The 24,842-nt window shown below is 50.0% G+C and overlaps 5 protein-coding genes across 5 annotated transcripts; 2 read left to right on the top strand and 3 right to left on the bottom strand.

Annotated features, from left to right (window-relative positions):
• Positions 1–1,968: 1,968 nt before the first annotated feature.
• Positions 1,969–4,917, top strand: J7337_009864 (uncharacterized protein; the record flags this gene model as incomplete). Its single annotated transcript, XM_044827459.1, has 2 exons — positions 1,969–4,134; positions 4,183–4,917. The coding sequence occupies 2 exons, from the start codon at positions 1,969–1,971 to the stop codon at positions 4,915–4,917; spliced, it is 2,901 nt and encodes a 966-aa protein (XP_044678053.1).
• Positions 4,918–5,827: 910 nt separating this feature from the next.
• On the bottom strand, positions 5,828–6,232 carry J7337_009865 (uncharacterized protein; the record flags this gene model as incomplete). Its single annotated transcript, XM_044827460.1, has 1 exon — positions 5,828–6,232. One exon carries the CDS (start codon positions 6,230–6,232, stop codon positions 5,828–5,830), a length of 405 nt encoding a protein of 134 aa, XP_044678054.1.
• Positions 6,233–6,801: 569 nt separating this feature from the next.
• On the top strand, positions 6,802–7,481 carry J7337_009866 (uncharacterized protein; the record flags this gene model as incomplete). Its single annotated transcript, XM_044827461.1, has 2 exons — positions 6,802–7,052; positions 7,118–7,481. The coding sequence occupies 2 exons, from the start codon at positions 6,802–6,804 to the stop codon at positions 7,479–7,481; spliced, it is 615 nt and encodes a 204-aa protein (XP_044678055.1).
• Positions 7,482–8,029: 548 nt separating this feature from the next.
• Positions 8,030–10,982, bottom strand: J7337_009867 (uncharacterized protein; the record flags this gene model as incomplete). The annotated part of the gene is made up of 2 exons (XM_044827462.1): positions 8,030–10,772; positions 10,837–10,982. The coding sequence occupies 2 exons, from the start codon at positions 10,980–10,982 to the stop codon at positions 8,030–8,032; spliced, it is 2,889 nt and encodes a 962-aa protein (XP_044678056.1).
• Positions 10,983–12,476: 1,494 nt separating this feature from the next.
• Positions 12,477–13,754, bottom strand: J7337_009868 (uncharacterized protein; the record flags this gene model as incomplete). The annotated part of the gene is made up of 1 exon (XM_044827463.1): positions 12,477–13,754. The coding sequence occupies one exon, from the start codon at positions 13,752–13,754 to the stop codon at positions 12,477–12,479; it is 1,278 nt and encodes a 425-aa protein (XP_044678057.1).
• Between the last annotated feature and the right edge of the window lie 11,088 nt (positions 13,755–24,842).

Here is a 24,842-nt window from a genome sequence, read left to right on the forward strand (position 1 = left end):
CGGAATGTGCTAGCTAGCGGTCAAGACAAAAAACAAGGGACAGGAACAAATGTCTTGGGACTTGGAACATGAGAGAATGGCGCCGATCTTGCAAATCGACATATCAGCCGAAACGACGATCAGTTGCCATTAGTTGAATGGTGTGTGTAGTTTGAAGAAACACCACCAACAAAAATATGTTGCCACATACAAATCATTCTCACTATTTCATGTTCAAGTTGAGATGAGGAGTAAATACTGGTAGATTAGTCCTTAGGTAGCTTGGTTTTCATATCCACGACAACGAGATTGAAAGAGATGGGGGAGACCAGGAGAGTGGATCTTGATCCCCCGTGGCTGTGTTAACGGTGCCTGGGGTGATTGATGTTGACGGGATCCAATCCAGGCTGCAGATGACTTACAAGGTTCTTTAATAGCCAGTAACAAGCACTCAAAGCCTTTAAAGCATCCGAACAATATTGAAATCGGATCAGCTGAATCAACATCAAGTTACTGAACCTGTTTTCTACAGAACAGAGGAAGAGTCAACGCTTGAAGACCACAAGTTTCATGTTGAAGAGACATGAGTCGAGATATAACTCGTTACCCACTGTTCGACTTCTGAGGCAAACTTAGAATGAGACGGGCACTGATTGATGCTTCATGACAAGGATGACATTGAATAGGGAGATCGTATTGAATCATGGAGAAAGCCTGGGCTATAATGCTGTACGGAGTACTGCACTGTAAAGTTGGCTGCTCTCTCATGTTAGCAACCCCTTGGCGAGATAAGGAGGATGATTATGGCCACAGATCGTCAAATCTGACAACACCACAACCGACCGGCACTTCTAATGGCATCTTAGATTGTGTCAATGGCGTGTATCTTTTCTCTGACCCGTACCGTACCTCTCAAAATACAAGAGCTAGACGCCAATATTGCAAGCCACCGATAAATAGTAGCAGCGGCATCAGACGGACGGGAGACGGGTTTCCAGGGCCGTCTGCCAAGCCCCAAGCCAAGCCCATCTGGCGTGGGACCTATGCCACGCAAACCCTCTCCTTTCAGCGGTCCACACAGCCCAGTCGCCTTGCTTCAGTGGGTGGAGTGCACTGAAAGATAGCCCTGAATACGTTGTGCCCCGTAAAACAGAGCCTGAGGTGTCACGCCGTCCACCAATCCTCACATCCCATATCAGCCGGGATCCCGGGTGCGTCCCCCCTCCCCATCCTTTATCCCATTGGGTAAGGTACCATCTCCTTCCCCCTTCTTCCTTACAGGACACACAGAGAGACGCCTCATTTCCAGTTTTAGGTACAGGCCAGGCCAGGCAGGAAGGAGCTGCTGCAACTACTGAAAGAACAAGCCCAGGCCCCCGTCAATTTTTCCCACCCGGATTTCTCCCAGCCTCACCACCACCATCAACCAACACTAGGTACACTACACCATCCATCCTCCGTCTCTCTTCTCCGTCTCCGTCGCCCACCTCACCTCACCTCACACCCAGAATTCGATCTAATTCGACAGCACATTAATTGGGAATTTGATACACGAAATCGCTTCCCATCGCAATCATCTTCATACAACTCCCGTAGCCCTTTTAATCTACAGCTTCAACTTCGCCTGGGCTTTCGCTCTCCCCCCTCGACTTTTCACCCCAGCGTGGTGTCCCTGCCCTGCCCATTGGTCGACCCGCCAAGCATCCCCCCGTGCGCCCAGCCCGCAAGGCCGTCGAACCAATTTCCCTCTCTCTCGTCTCTACCGCCCATTGTCCACCAGCAACGTTAATACTCATCCCAGAGTTAGTGAGAGCGAGCCACTGCGACAGGAAGCCAAGTGATTGCAGAGCCCGACGACGTCTCGACGATATTATCACATCCACAACCCCCGATTTAGGCTCGAAATAGCGTCACTTCACCTAGTAGCATCTACCGCGTCAGCACTCGCTGGTCTTGGCCTCCAGCGAGCTCTTCACATTCCCGCTCGACATGCCATCGTTTCTCTCCGATCAGGACAATTCCACAATCTTTAGCAATAACCCCGATATCCTCAACCTTGATCCCACGAACCAGTTCGGCTTCGTAAACAAGGAGAGGGTGAATGGGGGTTCTATCCGCCACGCCCGATCCGATACGATCAATGAGAGCTTTGACGAGAGCTCAATTTCCTCTACGCACGCGTCCGACGTCTCCGACTCAACACCGGCGCCTATGAATGGCAACAGTAACAGCACGCGGCCCACGAGCATGAGCTCCAATTCCAACGGCATGTCCGCCACGGCTACTCACACCCAACAAGACGATGTAAATGGAGTCGGCAAGTTTGGGCAGCAGCCCATGCCTAATGGCACAGCGAACCTAGTCGACCGCACACGCCAACACTCATCCGATACCAATGGCATCAATTCCAACACAGCCTCTACCAATAATCATCAACAAAACAACATACTATCAAAGCCCTTACCTTCGGAACCCCAAACGACAGAGGGGACCTCTGAGAAACCCCCAAGCAGGAGCTTTGATGGAAACCACACACTCTCACTTTCTCCATTCCCTGTAGAGCCGCGCGGTTCTCAGTCACAAACTGCTCTCTCGGCGAATAATAATACGAACACCGACGCAGCGCAGGCACTGCACCCTCGCACAAATGGTGCTCATCGATTGTCATCACCACCAATCTATAACCCGCCAAGCGCAGCAGCCTCATCCACAGGACACTTACAAGCACCCCCTGGTCTCAAGCAACGACATACTCTCGATGTACCAAAATACGTGCCTGGGCGCGGTTCAAAAGACGGAATGGATACAGCTCAAGCTAGTGGCCGCTTCTCCCCTACTAATGCTGGAAGCTCAAGTGGCCGACGACCCTCGTTGAGTATGGGTAGAAGGCCAACTCGATCAATGCAGTCAGATGGACCACGGGATGAGATTGTACCAGATGAGGATGCTCTTCGTTGGGCAGAGGCATTGCGACAAAAGAGAGCTAGCAAGAGGAGGAGAAAGGAGGAGGAGGATGACGATCGTGTTCTTGTTGGTACCAAGGTTGACGAGAATCACGCCAACTGGGAGACGGCCTACAACATGCTTACAGGTATTCGTGTTTCGGTTTCGAGGACGAATGCCAAGCTCGACCGAGAGTTGACAGATGCCGATTTTGAGACTAAGCAGAAGTCGACATTTGACATCGCCGGTAACGAGCTGGTGCCGTCTGCCAAGTATGACTTCAAGTTCAAGGACTACGCTCCTTGGGTTTTTCGTCGCCTCCGAGCTCTCTTCCGCCTGGACCCTGCCGATTATCTGATGTCGCTCACGGGCAAGTATATTCTTTCTGAGCTGGGATCTCCTGGCAAGAGCGGAAGTTTCTTTTACTTCTCACGGGATTACAAGTACATCATCAAGACCATCCACCATGCTGAACATAAGTTTCTTCGCAAGATCCTTAAAGAATACTACCAGCATGTTAAAGACAACCCAAACATGCTTCTCTCACAGTTTTACGGCCTCCATCGAGTCAAGATGCCATATGGAAAAAAGATTCACTTTGTTGTGATGAACAACCTCTTTCCCCCACACCGAGATATTCACACCACTTTCGATCTGAAGGGCTCTACTATTGGTCGAGACTACAGGGAAGAGGATTTGGAGAAAAATCCCAGGGCGACCTTGAAGGATCTCAACTGGCTGAGGCGACAGCGGAGCCTCGAGTTGGGCATTCAGAAGAAGCGCATGTTTCTTGAGCAACTACAACGGGATGTTGCTCTCCTGAAGAGACTTAAGATCATGGACTACTCACTACTGGTTGGCATACATGATGTCTCTCGAGGGAATGAAGAGAACCTTCGTGACAAGACACTACAAGTGTTCAACCCTGGTGGTGAGAAGTCTCCCGACGACGAGCCCAACTCGGTCCTCCTTCGCACACCATCCAAATTAGAAAACCAACGTAAGGCTAGGGAACTGAGACAGATGATTCGCCAGGAGCGACCAGTACCCATGGGCCAGTCAGCTAACAAGATGCCTGATGAGTTACAAGAAGGCCAACATCGACCTGGATGGGTATTTGGACAGGATGACGGTGGTTTTAGGGCGACCCATGAAGATAACACTCCAGGGGATGAAATTTACTATCTCGGAGTCATCGACTGTCTCACTCATGTAAGTATTGCACCAATGCTGAACCCGACGACAACTGACATGATTTAGTATGGAATCGTCAAAAAGATCGAGCACTTCTGGAAGGGCTTATCCAGTGACAAGACCCAAATCTCAGCACTACCACCTGACCAGTATGGTGACCGGTTCTACCATTTCATCGAAGGTGTCACCATGTCCACCGAAGAGGCTCACAGGGAAGCCGAAAGGAGACATCAGGAAATGATTGAATCTCAACGTTCAGAAAACAGGGTGTCAAGCTGGAATTCTCGCCGGAGGTCGTCTCAGGCTGTTCCACCGATGCCAACCCATGTGCCACCTCCACCACCTGGCCCACGATCTCCGGAAGCTCAGGAAACACTCGAACGGGCTAATAAGGAGGCCGAGCGCTCTGAGAGGCATGGACATACCGAGAACCAGGTTCCAGACCGAGTCTTGACTACTGGCACTTCTAGGGACAACCGCGATTCTTTGCAGCATGAGCCTATCTTGCCGGTGGTGCAGGAGGCCGGTGAAAATGGCCGCGACGACACCGAGGCCAAGCCTCCGAAAACCTCTCAAGACCTCAACAAGAGCCTACCTCCGACGAGAGCACCGCCCCCAACTCCTCCCAAGTCAGGATATGCTGGACCCGGAAGCGCAGATAGTGGCTATGCAGGTCTGAGCAATGGTACAGGTCCCGTCAATCAAGGACAGAGAGTGAGCATCGATAGTCTCAACAAGGAGCTGCCTCCATTACCAAGGAAGGATGGGACAGACGACAATGGAGTACGACTGGTAGCTTAGGTTGCGACCAAGGTCAAACCAAGGAGTCACCTGCAGGTTTGTCGAGGAGGACAACGATGGATTCACGATTAAGAAAGCGAACGACGCAGATACATACACAAGGTTGACGAGCGACGGAACCATCGCCAACCACCAATGATGCATTAGAAAAGCGAGACACCTGGCGACACCCCTTTATTCACATTTCTATCACACTCTTGAGCTGGACCATTCCTTGACCAGCCTTGCACTATTTCCTTATCGTTATTCTGTCAATCAACATCTTTGGCATACTGGACTCGGCCTCGGCCTATGAAAGCAAGTTTCTATTTCAGTCACATTTTCCTTTGTCAGCCACGAAGCAGAGAAGCACTCGGAAAGGTGGTGGTGGGTGGGCGAGCCGTCCGTATCGCCAGGTTCAAGGGCGGTCGGCGTCTCTGGAGCGAGTGCAGATATGGTTCCTTTTATCAAAAGAAGAAGAAGATATGGATGATACCACCACGCTTAGCACGCTACGGTCTGTTTTTTATTCACTTTTTTCCTGGTCGTTAATCAATTCTTTGTTGACCGGCCCCCTTTTCACATGATATCTCGTTTTTGTCATATACTTATTGTCCTCTCTTGGGTTTTCATCAGCTGGCAGGGCTTGCACAGGCAGCGGCTTAGATAGTAGGAATAGATAGATTTGGTAGGATAAAGACTTGAGTTGGCTCATTGGGAGGAATGGGCGTGGTGTGGTGTGGTGTGGTACAGTGAGTGCAATTGCAGTTGTGATTGTAACTTTTGGGGTGTGAGTTGGTGGTATTGTGGTAGTTTACAGTGATATAATACAAATATGTATAACAAGTACTGGCCTCTTGTGAAGCCTTTTTTCCTTTTCCGTGTCTGTCCGTTGTCTCATTCATCCATCGTCTTATTGCTCCAGGTCATTTTACTTCTTCTTGTCCAACATGGCCTGAATATCGCCCACGCCCTTGCCCTTCTCCCCAGCACCGCCCTCTGGCGCAAAGCTCGTCGTAACCGTCATCTCCTGTGCACCCTGTGCTCTCAACTCGTCCAGGCGTCGCTTCTTCTGAATATCGGCAACCCTCCACTGCTTGAAGTACTTGACCCAAGCAGCCGCACAGTCCCTCTCGAAGTCCGCCGTCTCGACTGGACAAGCCTTCTTTGTCGCTGATGGATCCTTGGTGGCGTCGACGATGTTGTGGGCGTCTAGACAGTTGAAGTAGGCATCGCGGGCGGCCCAGCAGATCTTGCGCTCTTGACGGTTTGGTATCGCGTCGCCGGAGCGGATGGCGTCGGCGCGGGATTCGCTTGAGAATGGCCAGAAACCCATTGCGTGTTTGTTTATTTTTTGTGGTTTTTATGCGAGAGAGTTAATTGGTGATGGTGATGAGGGCGGGACACACGGAGTACAAAATCTCATGAGCCGTGTATCTTCTACTAAAGCTGAGGTTACATTATGACGAGCAGAAGCGGCAGAAAAACAGGGCGGTGAGATCGAAGTGGCTTAGTGGACAGAGCACAAGCCACGTTTCAGGGTAGCTTTGCTTTGCTTTGTGTGGCTGATGCACTTTAATCTGTCCTTTGATTGTCCTTTACTTCCCTTATTTCAAGCAACTCGACTTATTCCCTGCATTCAACTTTTCTTCTCTCCTTTCACTTTTCCTTTTCCTTTTCCTTTTTCTTTGTCTACTGATCCTCAGCTTCTGTTGAGTCCTGCTTTCAATATTCAAGCTTCAAGAGACGAGAAGGAGCTGGGAATACAAGGTTCATGCGCTAAAGCCGAAAGCTCAAACAAGACATCACAAGACCCTCACTCACGAGACATGCCCCTTCGATGACCGACGACTGCTGCACCCTCTACACTTGGCCTCTTACAACAACTTGGAGCAAGAAAACGAAATGCCTCGACGTCGTAAACCTCCGCGCGCAGGCGCCCTCGCTGAACTTGCGCCCCTAAAGATCGCTGGCCAGATCGCGACGCTACAGGCGATATACTACTTCGCTGCACTCGTTCTGATCGTCTTTACGGCGCTTGTCTCTGGCTCTGGGTTTAGCTGGACGCTTGTATTTGGATGGGAGGGGCTGAGAGGAGATACCACACATGGATGGCTCATGGCATTTGTGTTCCTGTTGGACGGCGGGCTGATTATGTGAGTTCTTTCCACTGCTTGAATAACAGAAGCTCCTCTTATCGTTCACTACTAACACATTATAGTCCTATCGCAATAGTCGCCCTCATCGCTCGCTCCAAACTCGTACCCGATTTCGCATTGACCGTCCACTTTCTCAACCTCGTATTCGTATCCCTTTACAGCGGCCACATCCCCCGCCACGGAGCCTGGTGGTTCACCATGTTTGTCTCATCTGGGCTATGTATTGGTGTCGGAACTTGGGGCTGTCAGTATCGCGAGCTGCAGCCTGTCTTCTTCGGCGGTCGTCCCATTCTCCCAGCTACAGGGGCCGAAGGTGCAGCGCCGCAGCCTCCTCCTGTTGATGAGGAGATGGGTATCGCTGCGAGAGGAAGGGGGCCGGATGGTGGTGGAGAGTATGAGATGGCGCCTATGCAGCCTGTAAGATGAAAATTGGTGTTGGGGCACTTGGATATGGTTGAATAGACTTGCATTGCTAGGCGTTTGGGCGCTCTTCACACCGTTTATGAGCGTTAATTTGGAAGAGCTTTGATCAGGGTCCGTTCAGGCCGAGTGAGACGACGAGAAAGTAGATCTGTCTGTCAAGAGATGAACATCAATATAATGATCAGATCTCATAAAGATTCATAGATGCATGTGCCTGGAATCGATTTTGTGACTTATCATGATATGCTTCAGTCCTTTACTTGTTCGTCGAAATTTACAGTGAAAGCCATGAACACCGAAAGCAAGATGGAGAATAAGTGGCTTTGATGCCTTTGTTGAATCTATCTCAACCTCCATCCTCTGCAATCTCCAACCCCGTTGTGGCTCGTTGTAACCAAATTCATTCCCCAGAGAGAATACACCTTTGTCTTATCTTGCTTGTCCTTCTTTCTTCAGTAGAGTAAAAAAACCAGCGCATCCCATCGATTACGCCCATTCCTTTTCTTTTCTTCGCCCCGAACTTCTTCTGTGACCATTCATGGACTTTCGTTCTATGCACCAGCCACAACCGCCAAGTTATCGTATATCATCTTGCGCACCTCGTAGAAAGTGCTTCTTCGTGCAGTCGGCATACCGACACTCTCTACCTCGACGCGTCCTGCCGAGGTCTTGCGGACAGCCACGGTGCCGTCGACAACTAGTGTGCCCTCACCACGGAATTCAGCTGCATGTCCAGCAGATTGCATGGCACGACGGAGGTCAGCTAGTCGGAGATCGCCAACGTGTAGTGGCTGAGCTGCTGAGCGGACGGCGGAGATGAGGTTCGCCGGTAAAACGTCGAGAACTGGTGTGGCTGAGGGGATATCAGCGGCCATGTTGGTGAGTGTTGTTGAGGAGGCTTCCTCTGTCTTTTGGCGCTTGTTGGCAGCATCTTCGTCTGCTGCGGCGGCTTCGTTGAGATGCGTGGCAAGAAGCTGTCCGGTGATAGTAACAATGCCCAGACCACGTACGTTTTGCCACTTGATCTTTCTGACAAGAGGGTCAGCGAGCTTGACAACCCATGCGTTGGTATCGACACTGGCATCAACGACAACCCCAACCTCGGGAGTATATACGTCAACGGAACGCTTACTGCCTGTATCCGCGTTGCCATTATCTCCGCCCAGTGCTCGACGGCAGTCTTCAGCCAGAGAAAGTGTCTCATCTCGTTCACCGCCGACAAGAATAAGCTTTCGTGGTTGGATTAGGGGAATCAGCATGTTAAGACTCCGCTTGTCATGCAGACCACTAAAGTCAACGAATGCAATGCGCATGTTGGTCTGGACAGTTTCGGTCTGATATGTGAGTTTGCATGGCCCCGTGGGCTCCTCGATCTCGATATCCTCGACACTATCGAGCTCATCAGGCACGAAACCATCATGGTCACCAGCTGCAGCCTCTTCTCCGTCAGCAGAACCAGCCCGCATACCCTGTTGCCGCTTGGCACCGGCTACAGTCTTTGCAAAATCGTCCCATCTTCGTTTCTTGCCGAGCTTATCGTCAGCAGCCTCCATGCTAGTGTTGTCCTGCCCTTCTTCCTCTTTCTCCTCAGCACGTAGGTAATCTTCGGGCCGAATGAGCTCTCCAAAGTCGTCTTGGCGCTTTCTTCGGATAGCGATAGGGAACGTCCTCTCTCGGCCCTTCTTCCCTCGAGAGTCGAAATCATATACGCCCTTCTTCTTGATGAGCACGTTGATACCGAGATCCTCGTCTTTAAGGACAATATTCTTGCGGCCAGCTTGGGCGATAGCAGTCGAGACGTTGAGGGCTTTGCCCTGTTGTTCTCCATCTTCATCTTCTGAATCAGAAGAGGATTCGGATGAAGCATCGTCAACGACATCTGCTGTGGCCTCAAGTCCAGCTGCACCTCCGCTCTGCTGTGTAGCCTGAAGCTGTCTTTGAGTCGCAAGCCATTGTTGATATAGTGCCAATTCGTCACCTTCTAGCGCATGACGTTGGGCCTCGCGGATCTCCAACTCCCGTCCACCAGCATAGACAAACTCGAGATTCTCTCCGTTTGCGGTTTGTTCCACCGACACGCCATCCTTGCGCTCCTTCCACCAATCCCATAGTGTCCGTGCAATAGATGGCTTGTCGGTCTTTGATAGACCCGGCTTGTCTGTTAGAATGACCAAGTTTCTCGAGTCTCGTGCCAATCCCTTGATCAAATCCTTTGAGAAACCCCACTCGATACTGCTATCACTGGCCAGAATAACACGGCCTTCTGTCGATACATTGTCGGGGTTCTGACTTAAAAGTCGTGCGATCTGGGCTTTGCGCTCGAGTAGTCGTAGATATTTAAAGTCAAATGGTCCACCTTCCTTCTTATCGTTTGCACCGTTGACCTTTCGTTGACCTTCAGCAAAGGCCTCGAACTCTTGAACGATGCTATCGTCCATCCACTCGAGCATACTTCGGGCGTATCGCATTGTGCTTGACATATTGCGTCCAGCCAAGTATAGCTTGGCTGTCTTGAGGACGCCATTATCAGAAGCAGCATCGGTCCTCCAGGCATGTTCCAGGAGGTATGAGAGTTCTAGGACTCGAGCACTCGAATCCACAGGGATAAGAACAGTTCCCCCCCGTGTCACGCAAGCCTTGATAGTGTCGACCAGCTGCTCGTCTCGCTTTGCGCGACCTCCAGTCTGGGCAGTTCGGTCTGCGCCACGACTGCTGCAGATCAGTGCAGTTGGTTTCCGCAGTTGCTCAATGACCTCAGCGCCACCGCCTCCAGCACCTCCCAGCCAAGCTGCTCCAGCAAAGACATTTTCGCGTGCCTGGTTCCAGTCCACAGCATACACAATAGATTCTAGGCCGTGCTGAATGTGCCATATCGTACCTCCGAGGGTATGTCCAGAGTTGTAGGCGGTGATAGTCAAGCCATTAAGAGGCGGTGAGAATGGCGAGGGGAGAGGTTGATGCGGTTGTGAATATTTCAACGGTTGGATAAGGGAGAAGTATCGTGCAATCTCTTCGTTCGTAGGAGATTGTAGTAGTAGGTTCTGCGCAGTCGTCGCAGTCTGTGTTAGCGAGTATGCACTCTCGGTAAGCGAACTCTGAGGAATTGTTGTCGCCGCGGCTGGACTCGATGTGTAGAGGTCTTGGATGAGGGTGCGACCAAGGTCAATGACTGGCCGTGTCGCATACACGGGAATGCGCGTGAACTGTGGAATGTTCTTGCAGCAATGGGCGTAGGCAGCAAGATGCGAAGCTGTCGCATGTGTAACGAGAATGAGCGAGAGAGTTGTTACTTGTCTATAGCGCATGCTTGTTAGCCATCGCCGTCACTATCAGATGCGCAGGGGGTGGGGGGGCATACTTCTCAATCTCTTTGAGCTTTTCAACATCAAAGGTCTCGTCCCATCCTAGATCTACCAGCACCTTGACTCCTCCATCGAGCTCAAGCAGCGATTGCGAAGCGGGCGAGTCTGAAAGGGCGCCCTGGAGCGGGCAAAAGGTGAACATGATGGTATTTGCGCAAACGTGATTAGAGAAAGGATCAGGTCAAATCGAGGTGACAGTTGGAGTAGAGTTGCTATATGGATTGTAACAGCATGGTTATCGTTAAGATCAATCTTAGTTGAGTCGAGGATGATTAATTATCGAGATGGGAGTTTTTCAGCTATTGAGTCGTCATTTCATTGTCCTCTATTGATGCGGACAAAGACAATCAATCAGTCGTCGCGAAGCTTGATTATTGTGCCCATTGATGCGCGTAGCGTAGCGTAGCACTTGCAGCAGCTGTCAAATCGGTGTTCGGATCGGTTAAACCATAATCCGACTTACACGCGACCCGCTACTGACTGCGTGCATCTAAGGATGAAATAAACTATTTTAAGGTATAATACAATGGCTGCTCGAATAACTCAAATGCGACTACAATGAGTCTCCAGATCTATCTACTATATAATAGACAACTAAACATGTGAGGTCGTCAAGACTATTAACCATGCACGATATAACTACTGGCATGCAGTGACTAGCTAACTAATACGAATAAGTAGCTTTAAAATCAACATTACAATGAAAGGCTCAAGTACGAGCAGACCAATCTCACGAGCCCAATTCGAGCCAATTTAAAAGACATGTCTTTCGTCCGTAAATAGCACTGTCAACTATCGTCAATAGCTTCATCCTCTCGCCACCCCTCCAGCCTCCAGGCCTCTAAATTGCCGCCTATTTCCATCGCACCCCTACAGCGCTTATACGCAAACCCCAATTCCAGGCTTCGAGATAAAATTAAGGATTGCCTGGAACTATCCGAGACCCTCTATTATTTTGGCTTAGCAGCATCATTTCCCTCTTCTTCCCCAGTTTCTCCCTTACGCGTTCTTTACGATCTGTACCACACCCTGCCCGGCATCTCGGCATCGTCAGGATGACGCGGCCCTGCACTACGCGCCGCCAAATAGCTAAAGACACGGATAAACGGGAATGCAGACGCTATCCTCCAACTGACAACAACCTTAAATCTACTGTAAATTCTACCTCGTCGTGCCGTTGTGCCGCCCCTGACTTACACTGAACGCGTACGTACAACCAGCTTCGTCAGCCGGCCTGGCATCTCGCCCTGGGTCACTCAGACATACAGACACGATGAATCAGGTAAAATGATGATGATGGTCAAGTTTGGTCAATATGCTGCTTCTGACATTGTTCAGCAACTATGTACATGATTTGGTATTGCAATGGCACCCAAACACCACTGAACCATGGCTCTGCCTTGTATGACCCCTAAACACCGTCCCGTTCATACCTCTTCTCTTCCTTTACCGGTCGTAAAATAGCACGCTGAATGATCGCAGTCAACCCCCTTTGGTTGCTGCCCCGTAAAAAATGAAGACGCCGTGACAATGCATATGATGGATAAACGCAACCCCTTGGCATGATAGCCTCTAACTAGGCTGATTTTGGCCTCCAATCCTCTTCAACGTCCCTGAAAACGGCTTCCTCGCGTTTTTAGAGGCAAAATTTGCGGTCCAGCATTTTCAAGACTCTTGCGTCCTCACTGACACCGCCCTTCTCTAGACCACAGGCACCAGCCGCTCTAGGGCTGCTACTGGCGCTGCCAGGCTTGACGCTGCCGCTTTCACTAGGTGCGGGAGTAGGGTGCAGAAGCGCTGAGAGACTGGCCTTGTTGGATGTGGTGGCAGGAGCTTCGGAATGAGAGCTGCGTGGAGGGCTGACGCTCATAGTGCGGCTAGGGGGAGTGCTGATGGCAGCGAGAGACGATCCTGGAGGGCCATTTGTGACAGCACCAAGACCTGGGAGCGCAACCTGATGCGTGCGAGAAGGTCCATTCACCATGGCGGCTGGAGCAGCTGCCTGCAAATGATGCTCTCGAGGCGAGTCGTGGGCTCTAGGGAGAGTAGGGTGTGAGTAGTGAGGAGATGTTGATTGGTAGGTGGGCTTGGTGGGCAGAGGAGGAAGAGGAGCACGCTGCTCGTAAACAGGTGCCTGATGGTGGTAGTGTGGGTGAGGAAGACCTGGGTGGCCGGGGTGAGGGGGAAGCTGTTGAGGAACACCGTGGGAATAAGGAGCGGCGTAATGGCTGTAAGGAGGAGTAGCGACGGGAGAAGGAGGCCATCCATAACCAGGCTGGCCATATGGAGCGTATGGTTGTTGACCCTGCTGGGGAACCATGTAGGGAGGCTGCTGCATTGGCGCCCGTGTTAGAGCAGGCGTAGTGTTCGCCTCTCCCATACTAGACTCAGGATACATGCCCTTAACAGGCACTATGCCGCGCAAGCTGGGATCGTTTGTTGGTTGTTGAAGCTCAGGCTGGCCAGGTTGAGGGCGAGAATAGTATGAGATAAGGTGAAGATGCTGGCCGGTTGAAGTAGTGATGCTAAAAGATTGCTTCATCAAACCGTCCGCCTTGTATCGGTATCCCTCAGGCTCCCCGTCATCTAGGTCCTCGTCGCTACCGCGTCCAGAGTCTGGGGTCTTTCCACCACCTCGTCGGGTAGTGTTGAAACCACCACCTCGCTTGCCCTCCATCTCACGGTATGTCAGGAAGCTTCCCGACACTCGGCTGGCGCTCCATGACTTTCCATCAGTCCATCTCCTCATACCAGCTTCCCGCTCATCCCAAACAAAAACCGAACCAGATCGAATTGACTGTCTCTCCTTCTCTGAAAGTCGTCGTTGCACACGGGGCAGAATACCTAATCGGCAAGCCTCGAATAATCTGATAGCATCGGCGGGTGTCCGCACATATCCGTGGTACGTTTCCATTGTGAAGGTGTGTAACGTGATGTGATGTTATGTGAAAGAGATATTCCGCACAAGGGCGGGGAGGTTAAAAAGAAGTTTTGGGGGTGATGGATCCAGATCCAGTGTCCTGGGTAGGTTCTCAGCGTCTTTATAAATAAGGGCCTTGTGAGAACCAAGCAAGCTCTGGCTTGTTTGTACGCGGCACCCCACTAGATCAGATCGAGCCAGGGCGTGGGCGTGTGAAAGCTGAATGTGCGAAGGTGACTCCACAAGGGCTGAGGGTTGAGCGGAATTTTGTCCACGTATCCACCTGTGGAAGTGGGCTCGTCCTTCGCTTTCTTGGCGTTCCTGAGAGCGTTGGGGCTTATGAAAGTGTTTGTTTGGTCTTGGTAAGGTGACAAGGCTAAGTAGGTTTGTTAGTCTTGTGCCTGTAAAGTATATGCGTGAAGCAGTAGATAGATGATGTTTGAGTGCAGGTGTCAAGTATCTTGGTAGAGTAGTAGAGTTGTGAAGAGAGAAAAGGTTGCAAGGGGATAGAATCAAGATATGAGTTGCACACCGGTGATCATATATAATCCCCAAAACAAGGTCGTAAGGGAAACCACAACGCAACGGTACAGTGACACACTCCAAGCCCACATCCCAGGGGTTTGAGGCTCGACTCCCTGGCGGGAGTGCCGTCGGAGCCGATTAAGTGGATGATCCACTCGACTAAAATTTCCCTTAGATTGAGTATTTGCCGCTTGGCGATGTGCATCATGAACTCGTCGGATGTAGTAAGATGGGCCAAGCAATCTCGCAGGTGCTCGACTTGACTTGATTCAACTCGAGCCAAGACACAGCTTGCGATTCAGATCAGGACCACGCCATGAGAAGCAAGCACACACGCACAAGAGTCGATTGCGGCTCTCAGGCGCGCCAGAGAAACCCGGTTTAGTGAACACAACGGTCCCACGAGTGCTTCCAGGACACTTGATCCATGCACCAAACCGCCTCACCTGGGAGGAATTGCGCCGGATGCACCGAGTACCAGAGGCATAGGAAAAAGGCACAAGATCTGAGACGGAGACAAACATACCTATCAAGGAGTCTGTAGTTACTCGAGAGCCACGGCTTGCTGCGTTTATCGTCGAGTTGGTGAAACCGATGATTTGCTACAAGAAGCGAGCGAGCATGTAATGTTGGAGTGGAATGTCAAGTCAAGGTTATCAGAGAGAACTGTACAGTACTGTTGTTCTTCTTATTCAGAAACAGGTCAGCAGGGTTTAATGAACCGTGTCCTCGGACAAGACGGGAAGACAGGGAGGGGCCAAGAGCAAGATAAGGTTGCAAAGGCAAGTCAGAAAAGGGAATCAGAGGCCTGGAGGCGTAGAGTCGGTGGTGGATAACTCGGCGACGACATGGCCGGGAGTGTGGAGAAGCACGGAGGACGGCAAAGAAGGAGGGTGTGAAGAAAAGGGGATGGTGTGTAGTTAGATGGGCACTGCCTAGGGGTGAGATTGAGAGCGTCTAAGACTCGTCTAAGCTTAGGTTGGTCAGGACAAGCTTTTGAAGCTGGCCCACCACCAAGGGGCTTTTGGGGAAAGATGACGATGCAGGGCCAGGGCAGGGTCGGGTCCAGAAAGGGCATGATAGGTGTGAGAAGGAGGGAAATGCATGACAGATCACGGCTATCGGATCAGTAGTGGGAGGTTGTAGCATGGGCACAGGAATGAGGTACCCGTGGATGGAGGAGCTTGTGGTTGTGACTGACAGCCACTTGTGTGTGTGTATGTGTGTTTGTATTGTTTGCAGGTTCATCATACAATAAATGCAATGCAGTGCTTATTCTGCGTAGAATTAAGAAGCTTACCTCTATGATAAAAGTCCGTCACACGCTGGCGTTGATAGCAGAGAGTCTGGAACCTCGAACGACTAGCTGAATCTACCAGTAGCGGGAGATAGAGTATAGTCGTGGGGGAGGCGCTCTCAGGCGATTCTAATGTGCGTCGGCGACGTTTCGGTGCGCCCGTCTGGCCGGCTTGATTGTTTCGCTGTTTCTGAGAGTCCAAGGTATCGTGATACGGGCGGGGACATACTTGGTAGGTATAATTAGAGCTGAACCCTTTGCCATGTATCCGAGTTGGTGCAGGTGAGGCCTTTTCGTTATCGATACGAGATGGAGCCTTAGAGTTTCGAACTATCGAGAAGCGAGTCGGGGGGAAGGTGCAAGGGAAACGCAATCACTCGGATAGACGGCTCGAGATGAGGAAGTTATATAATGAATAATTTACACTGCCATTGAGGGGATCCTATCGTGATTTGTTGGCCGGAGGGGAGAAGCTTGCTCTGAAACATCTGGCAAATGATTCGAGTCGAGGCGACGATAGTTCATGAGTCAGAACTCTGTTCAACATTTAAATTAAACCAAGTGGAAGAGTAAAGCCTCGTGAGATCAATGCCGATGGTGTTGAGTGAAACTAAGGTTCCAGTGGAGGGATAGTACTCCGTAGTTGTAAATGAAAAAGAAGAAAAAAAAGTCTCACAGAGGCAAATGCCAAGCACCACTAAGAATAACCATAAATACTACTATAATCATTCCTTGCGCCAACCAACAATAACTCGGCCAGAATGCAAATATCGCAATGCCAATGCTGCAATGCTCTGTCAGTGGCACTCTTTATCAGCCGTCCAAGCAAAACTACAGCAGTCATAGACAGGACAGACAGTGACGGTTCCGGTTCCCACCACCGCGGATCCTCTGAAAGCCACCCAAGTACGGATACCCTTATTTGCATGCGGCAATGCGGCAAACAGTAAGCATATCAGGAAGCCAATTATCCCTCCCGAGCTTATTTCAAGCTGGGCTTGGCTCTGTCTGGCTGAGATCCCCAGGCCCAATGCGAGGCTTGTCCCTTGGCTGCTCTTGGCCCCATTACCTCAGCAGGTGACGGGGGCTAGAACCCATCAGAAGGCTTAATTAAGCCGCTCCTGGAAAGCCCCGTGCAGGGATTGAAAAGTCACTGAAGCTTGGCTGCTGATCGTCTTGGCTGCCTGGACGTGAATGGGTGAATTTTCTACAAGCGGTCGTTGTGTGTGTGTACTGTATCAGATACGGTACCGGTACATACAATTTCACCGCTATATCAGATTTCGTTAGCTATCAAAAACAAGTCCATCATGTGTTATAATTTAAAAGACAGTCGGCCACGAAACGGAACTCTCGGCTTGTGGGAGAAGCAGCATCATCGTCCAACGTGCGTCCTTCTACCGCACAAAGCGCAGAATAGGGCCGGATGGGTCTCGTCTAGAAATAGTTCAGGAGAGGCGGCCATGCTCCTAAGCGAGACCTCAGTGCTTATGTATCAGGATTATGATGAGCGGTTCTTGGCTCGCGATGAAATTGGCAAGACATTTTTGTCTCTGACGGAATATGCCTTCTTTGAAAGATACATTTCATTTAACAAATGGCACGATACCAAATAAACATAAAAAAGGTATTTCCCGTTCCATGTTACAGTGCTATTGTTGCGTCCTTTGAGCCTTATTTGGGTTTCGTCAGCCCTTGGCAGATGATGCGGCTTTGGAACACTCCAAATTTTAGGCTTGGCACCAAGTGCCGTGGCCCGAGTCTAGGGGTTGTCGGGAACAGCCTCGGATTTGTCGTGCTCTTTTGATCATCTGGGGTTTTTTCCCAACTCAAAAGGAGTTAACTGAGTTGGTTTGGCTTGGGTTGGGTCACGGCACAAATTACGATTGTCCAAGAGGCCGAGCTTCAAAGCGTCTTGGCTCGCACGAGATATCAGGTTTTGATACTCCGTACTCCATGGCATTGCACAGACTTAAGTCCTGGTGGATGGTGGACCAGACCTGACTTCATTTCCTGTGCAAGTGCCAAGATCGATCAGTTATTCCTCAAAAGTTCCCGGTGTCAGAGAGGGAGAGGGTCATGTACTTTGTCGTCTTATAGCCCACTTGGTCTCCTCTGATCAACTATCAGGGATAATCAGTGCTGTAAAAAAAAAAAAAAAAAAAAAAAAAAAAAAAAAAAAAAAAAAAAAAAAAAAAAAAAAAAAAAAAAAAAAAAAAAAAAGTTCCTCGCAGGTTGATTGCCTGCCCCAGCTGAGACAATCTCGAATTGTTTGCTGTCGCTCAAGAGCCGTTTCCTGTAACCTCGATGTAACCTCTGCTGGTTGTGTTTCACGTAAACTTGACGATGTGGTTAATTAATGATCTACGGATACGCTCGTGCAATCCGGTAAATAATTGCCTGAGCGAGATGGATCAGTGTCATTGCGCGTGCATATGTACAGTACATACGGTACCAACCAGGAGACCCTATCATGCCAGTTGATGTTGGCTCATTCGAAACAACGCTCGTAATCACTCAATCCCACGCAATCAGCCTCCACAGCCACCCTAATAATAGGTACCTTAGTAGGTAGGTGGTCATAGTCAGCAACATCGTCATAACCGTTGTTCAGTTATGGAAATCCATTCGAAACAGACAGAAACCAGCATTTCTAAACAACTTCCTCTTCTGACAGAAGAACAACAACAAGCAAGATTATCACCACCCACCGGCACGCACGGCTCAAGTGATGGGCGTCTGCCGCCTGTAAATAAAGTTTTGCTCAGCAGTTGATGACGAGATGACGTCTGCCAGGCACCACAGCATGTTCAAGTTTAGGGTCCAACTGATAGAGATCTTCAAGGTAAGCTTAAGCCTTTGAGAATCTCCGAAGGACCCACGAAGTTGCCTCATTTGGGGGTCCTGTTTCTGCCTCTGCCTCTCCCAGCGCGAGGCTTGTCGATCATGTCCATGTCAGGTAACGGTCATAGAGCGGCTTTTGTCATGCATTCTCACTAAAAATCCCTTTGCCGTGATACACGCACTTCCACGAGTGGGTGTCGTATCATACACAGAAATAAATGCAACCACAGGTAACGTTGACCGCTGTGACTGACTGACTGATTGACTTATGGGGATCAAAAAATGGAGAGTGCTGGGGAGATGTTCTTCTTCTTCTTGTTCACGCTTTTACCGCTGAGCTTGGGCTTGTAACAGGAAGGAAGGTGTTAGACTGTGCATCAATGCGTGTATTAGGCATAACCTCGTTTACTGCTTGTTTCCAACAAGCGCCAGATCCTGATCCGTGTGTCCTTTTTTTTTTCCTTCTAATAAATTCTCCTACGAAGGTTTCTTGTTTTGGCCATTCAGAGATGAAGGGTTTCAGAGAGATCGACAGCGCCCGTCTCTAGCCCAATGCTTGTTCTTCTCACCAAAGCTCATGATTGTCCAGGACACGTAACACGGGTTCCAGTGATCAAGATCTTGACCATTAGCGGGTTCTGTACTGCTCTCGATGTAGCAGTCACAGTGGACAGGAAGGCCTGGGATGAGGTCAACTCGGGAAAATCGGCGGTTTTGCCCCGCTGGAGACAAAGTCCCCCATTCCCCACGTCCCCAGGACATGACGTCGACTGTGCCGCTGTGCCGAGCTGGGCGTTTGTTAATGTCTCGTCTCTGTCTCGGTGTGTTTCTAGAGCCACGGCCCTTTCGATGTGCTGTAGGAATCACCATCTCTCCCTGTGAACCACTGGATCTGGATGTACTGCTCTGTAAGTTGTTGATTGTCACCGCCCTCGGCTGGAACGGGAGTTGGATTTTTTGAGTGCTGAGACTTGAGGCATCAGGATCGGCATCATATGCCATGCCATGCGTCTTGTGCCAGTGCTCAAGCCTCCAACTCCCTGCTTTTTCAGACTTGTCTAAAGCTTGGCCTATGGATACTACTACGTAGTCTGCTGTGTCACAGAGCCGAGATGTAATGTAATGTACTGAAGTGGCTGTACAGACAATACATGCACCAACGACCCATGTTTGTTTGAAATTGACGCGAGAGGAAGGCCATTTGAGCTGCTGGTCGTCTGAGGGTTGAGCTCGGAAAATCGGCTCTGGACGGTACACACTAACCCGCAACCCAGCCAAGTACCAAGGATGGAATACGACAGGCGAGACGCTCCAATTACATTGCCATGTCGATGAAACAACGATGGATTGTGAAGATTATGTATGTACCAAGGCTCGGCGGGAAGCCTTGTCAGTCAGCAGCATTGTTGTTTTTAGTGAAGCGTCTTGTGTAGAGTGCCAATGCTTGTGTGGTTGAGCAAAACTGCCTGGTTCTACTTTGTAAGCAGCTGATGCCGTCAAGAATACTGTCACTGATGCCATGGAAATTGTCTACGCCCACGGAAAAGACAATGGCGTTTTCTCACTTTACGAGTCGCCCAATTAATAAAATACTGATTCCTTCACAACTGCCAAGACGGATCGGGCAGGGCTCGGCGCAGGTGGTGCCTTGGGTCAGGCGGCCTCTCATTCGAGCAAAGGGAAAACGCCCTGGTTTAAGCATGAATTTAAGCGTTGTCAGCCACTTGCTTGGCACGGGTGTCATTCCGTCCTGGGGCGTGTCCCTACAAGCAACAAGTGACGAGAAGTAGCCGCGTCTTCCAATCCCGAGGCCGCAGCGACGCTCATCAGGAGGAGATAATGTGCTCAGCGTCCAGGCAGACCCTGCCTGAGCCCGCAAAAGAGGACAGTGGACACATGGTTGGCCGTCAATTGGAGCCCGTGGCTTGCGAGATGTGGTCTTGGTATGGTTGCGAGATGCCGTCGCAACCGTCTTGGCTTTTTGGCTTTGCAGGGGTGGTCTAGTGGTACGTAGCGGAAACAAAAATGGGCGTTTCTGATTCTGATTACGATTGCAATCCAATGGCATTATCTGGGGCACACCTCACTGAGATTCTTATTCCCGGGCATGTTCGCGGTGCCGGGTGGATCAAGGATTTGTCTTGGCTTTCTGCTAAGAGGCCGCTAACCGCGGACAGGAGAAGCGAGGTTCTGTTGCCAAGAGGGAGAGGTGATGGTGAATAGGCAATTTGCTGTTGTGTAGTTGTCACTCCATTCACTGTGAGTCGTGTAAGTCGTGTTCTAAATCACACGCAAGACGTCCCGAAGCAATAGCGGTAGGAAATCGGCTGTAATCGTCATGGCGGAGTCTAACCAATGTCACCATCTGGATATATCGGCATCTCGAAGCTCGCCCATGTGCTGTTAAGGACTTAAGGTGTCGCGCTAGACAGGGCCTCTCCATATTTCTAATTCTCGCGTGCCGATCTGTCCGTTCAGATCCCTGTCCATAATGACTCGGCTGACACCACAGGCTCATGGTGAACTCTGACCCTCCCTCCCTCAGCGGGCGAAGCTTTTTGTCTCTGTTTTTAAAATTTTACCGTGCAGCCCGATAAAAAGCTTGGCGCTCGGTGGCTGCATGCTTATTTGTTTTAACCATCGCATCATAATCCCTTGAACCACCATGATTGGCTCGACAGGTCTCCCACTGCCAGATATTGCTGTGTACGGTAGCAGCCTCGTCGAGACGTTGGTTATTCTGTCGAGTCTGTGCCATTGTGACTCTGACCTTTTGCCAACCCCAGTCAGTAATCGGATCATGGCATAACCCAAGTGTCGCCGATCTACCCGTCCAGCCGACAAGGTTGAGGTACATAGATAAAGGGGTTGTTAACACGTTAACCTATATCGTCAAATGTGGTGGCTCAGCAAAGGATAACCCAATATTCACGTTGATTCATTCGCTGGCATCGATACTATCACTGTGCTGCCTGCCTGCCAACCTGGTATCCTTAAGCATGACACACCATACATCATAATACGGTGAGAACCCAATCACCAAATGCCCAATCGACTTACTCGTACTACGGCAAACCCTGATGCTAAGCTTAATTGTCACCGAAACCATGAGGTTAAAACTCTGACAGATAAAAGTTCCGTGACCTGTTGATCCAAGGAATGGACCACAGAAACCCACCAGTTTAAGTGATTAGTGCAACTTGGCAGGCTCAAAGTCATCACACGTTACTCTGCATCGTGACAAGCCTCAAGGAAAGCTACGCTGCGAACCAAGCCATCACCGCCACCAAGGACTTTATTAGAACAAGAGCCAGTGGCCTCGCTTAGAGCGAACGCCATATGCTTTGCTTGGTATCTTGAGCCAAAAGTCCGTCCATCTTGGCCCCCGCCAAGGTTCGCCGAGACTCATTTATCGTCAGAGTCTGGACTGGGCGCCATGCATTATTGAGCTGGGTCAGCTAAAATGAGGCACAAAAAATGAGAAAGTGTTAAACCCGATCCCCTGGCGTATCTTTTTTCTTTTTTAACTCAAAAACACCGCCAGGATCGTTGGTGAATGTGATATAACGCCGAGAAGCGGCGGCGGGCGTCGGGCGCGTGGTACTGACAGCACCAGGTTTGTTCGGTTTTGGCTAAATAGGTAAGGTAGTTCATGGCATGGTACCTTGCCGTTTACTCAGACAGGCAGGCAGACAGGACTCTCGGTGTCCTTTAAGCTCAGGCTAGCCCGTAACCAACAAGCGATAGAGGTAAGCATAACCACTGAAATCTGCCCGTCGAGGGGTCCAGACCGTCTGTCAGATGAGGCTGAAAAGGGGGTCACCAACGCGACCTGATTGGACGGTGTATGTTACGATGAGACGAATTACAGCAGTCCAATTATTGCCCTTGATGGGCCCCCGTATTGAAGAATAATAAAATAAAAATAAAGCAAAACAGGTGACATGGTCAAGATGAAGCTATTTGTCACGTATGACGAAATGGTTTGCACGATGATGGGGCGAAAGAAGGAAAATGGAACAAATCCGTGGATCCAAGGAGAGAAAAAGAGGGGACTGAGGGAGAAAAAAGAAGGAGAAGAGTAAGAAAAAAAATCCACGATGAAGGATCACCAGAGAGAGAGAGAGAGAGAGAGAGAGAGAGAGAGAGAGATCAAAGCGTTACCGACCGATACTTAGACCTACGACCTACGACCTACCTCTATCGTCAGAGGTTCCACTAGCGGATACTGTATTATCTAACGGAATGTGTGCCCATTTCCCGAACAAGGGGTCTCATGGATAAGTCGGCATCGATCATCCATTTTGCGTGGTTTTGGTTTCTTGATGTTTGCCGTTGTCTCATTCCATGCCAATGGAACACGAGAAAAGAAAGAAGAAGAAAAAGTCAATAGATCAGCAAATGATTCATAGACCATAAAGAACAGATCACTCACTAATTTACCTGAATTAATATACTTGAAAAGGTCGCTGACTGCCGTGAAAACAGAGTTCCTATCAAACAACCCTGTCCCATACCGTGATCCATCTTAAGCTTATTTTCCAACTCTGAAGAGGTGGGTTGCTCAAAGCAGTAAGTGACAAAGACGAGACCCCCGGCCTCTTAAGGTGTCTCGTGTTTCGCAGGCATCGAGCGAGTCGAGTGGAGGACAGCCAAGGCAGGGCACTTTTGCGGTAGAGTTGACTAACTCAACTGAACTTGACGTGGCCATGGAATTTTGACATGAGACGTCGAAAAGAGAAAAGATTGCGCGGGACCCGGCAAAACCGGAGATAGTCAATAAAGAGACACCGCACCAGCGACGCCGTTATAACCGATTTATACGTACAAGGCATTTGGAGAACCAGTTTTACGTCTCGAGCTTATGGTGGACATTACATTACAGTCTGCTTCCAAATCAGGGCTTGCTAGTTAATGCTTCTGGAAGCAAGTTGCTCCCTCCGTCACTCACTGAATACGACCAACGGTAATACTTGTAAAGGGCCGAAAGATTCGGTGCTTGGCACGGCCGAGTCCTGTTGTTCCAAGACCCGTTATTTCCTTCTCGTTTTCTCTCTGCAGGACGGACGTCAAAGTCCCATCGATATCAACGGTGATAGGTAAAATTATCGCTATTACACCGAGCGTTGCCGTTCTATCCATCTTCAGCACAGTACAGTTACGGACGGATGGTGAAGCTGCGGAAATAACCCGTCCACTTCTTATTAGACACCCCCCAATAACTAACTCAACGGCTGCGTCGGCACGATCTCTGGGTCGCTGTGCCGCGGGATGATGGCATGCGCCGCAAGATGGACAGATATGCTTATTATCACCAACTGCCAATGTTGGTAAAAGCCCTCTACCTTATTTCCACCGCTAGCCACCCACTCTCCCACCCCTCATTCGGTGGTTTGTATGCCCTGCTCCGTGCCGTCAAAGCCGTCCCATGAAACGCGGGTTTGCAAACAAGCGATACGACTGGTGGATGGCACCACAGCCGTTGGCTCGCTCTCGCTGGATTTCGTAGTGGCGGAGTTCCGGGCTATCAGATTTCTGTTTGGCGCTATCACTGCCTCTGTTGCCGTTTATCCAGATTCCTTCTCCAACCCCTGGTTGATTGGGGGCCGTACTTCCGGAGGAGTGCGTTCTAATTGATGGACTGCTCGAATTACGATACGTGGTCCCTTGCAATGCTACGAGTTTGAAACTATTAACACCAGAAACATGTGGGAACTGTCGTCACAGACTCTCGGCGGGGAAATCTATTCATGTCTTGCTTGGTATTGAACTGGACTATGTTAGTCGTAGTTACGATGGCTGTAGGGTAGGTACGTTGTGGTGCACGAGAGGTCGTAACAGAGTAACTCCATCGTTGGTATTGTATATGTGTATATGGTCGTCCCAAATTGACTGTGTCGAAGTAGGTCAGTCCCGCTGTTGGGGTATACCTGTAGAATATACCTAAATAATCACGGGGCTTAATGTTCGTGCTCCCCTGACGTTGTTCTTGACGAGGAGTCTCATGAGTTATCTCCATCACCACAAGACTAACGAGGGAAAACATATCTGCTCGTCATAGGTACGATACAACATTCGCACTTGTACATCCGGGAAGCATGTTATTCACCAGCCAGGTCTTCTGGAACCCAAGTCGAACCTTGTGCCGGAAGGTATCGTGACCGGCATCGAGTTAGGAGGAATGCGTACCACATGCAACACTAGGCATTGGCCGTTATTAACAGAAGCCAAGGTTCACTATGAACCTACGGCATCAATGGTATCTATGATACTAAAGAGCTGGATGTAGTCTCTTGGCATAACGAGTCGTTTGAACACCATGCCACGGCACATACAAGACAGCAACTGTATTAAGATCTGCCAAGGCCACACTAGGAAAGTTCCTCCAGGAATGAAAAGTAAGCTGCCTACAAGCT

This window comes from Fusarium musae, chromosome 7 (genome assembly GCF_019915245.1).
Source record: "Fusarium musae strain F31 chromosome 7, whole genome shotgun sequence".
Taxonomy (NCBI): Eukaryota; Fungi; Ascomycota; class Sordariomycetes; order Hypocreales; family Nectriaceae; genus Fusarium; species Fusarium musae.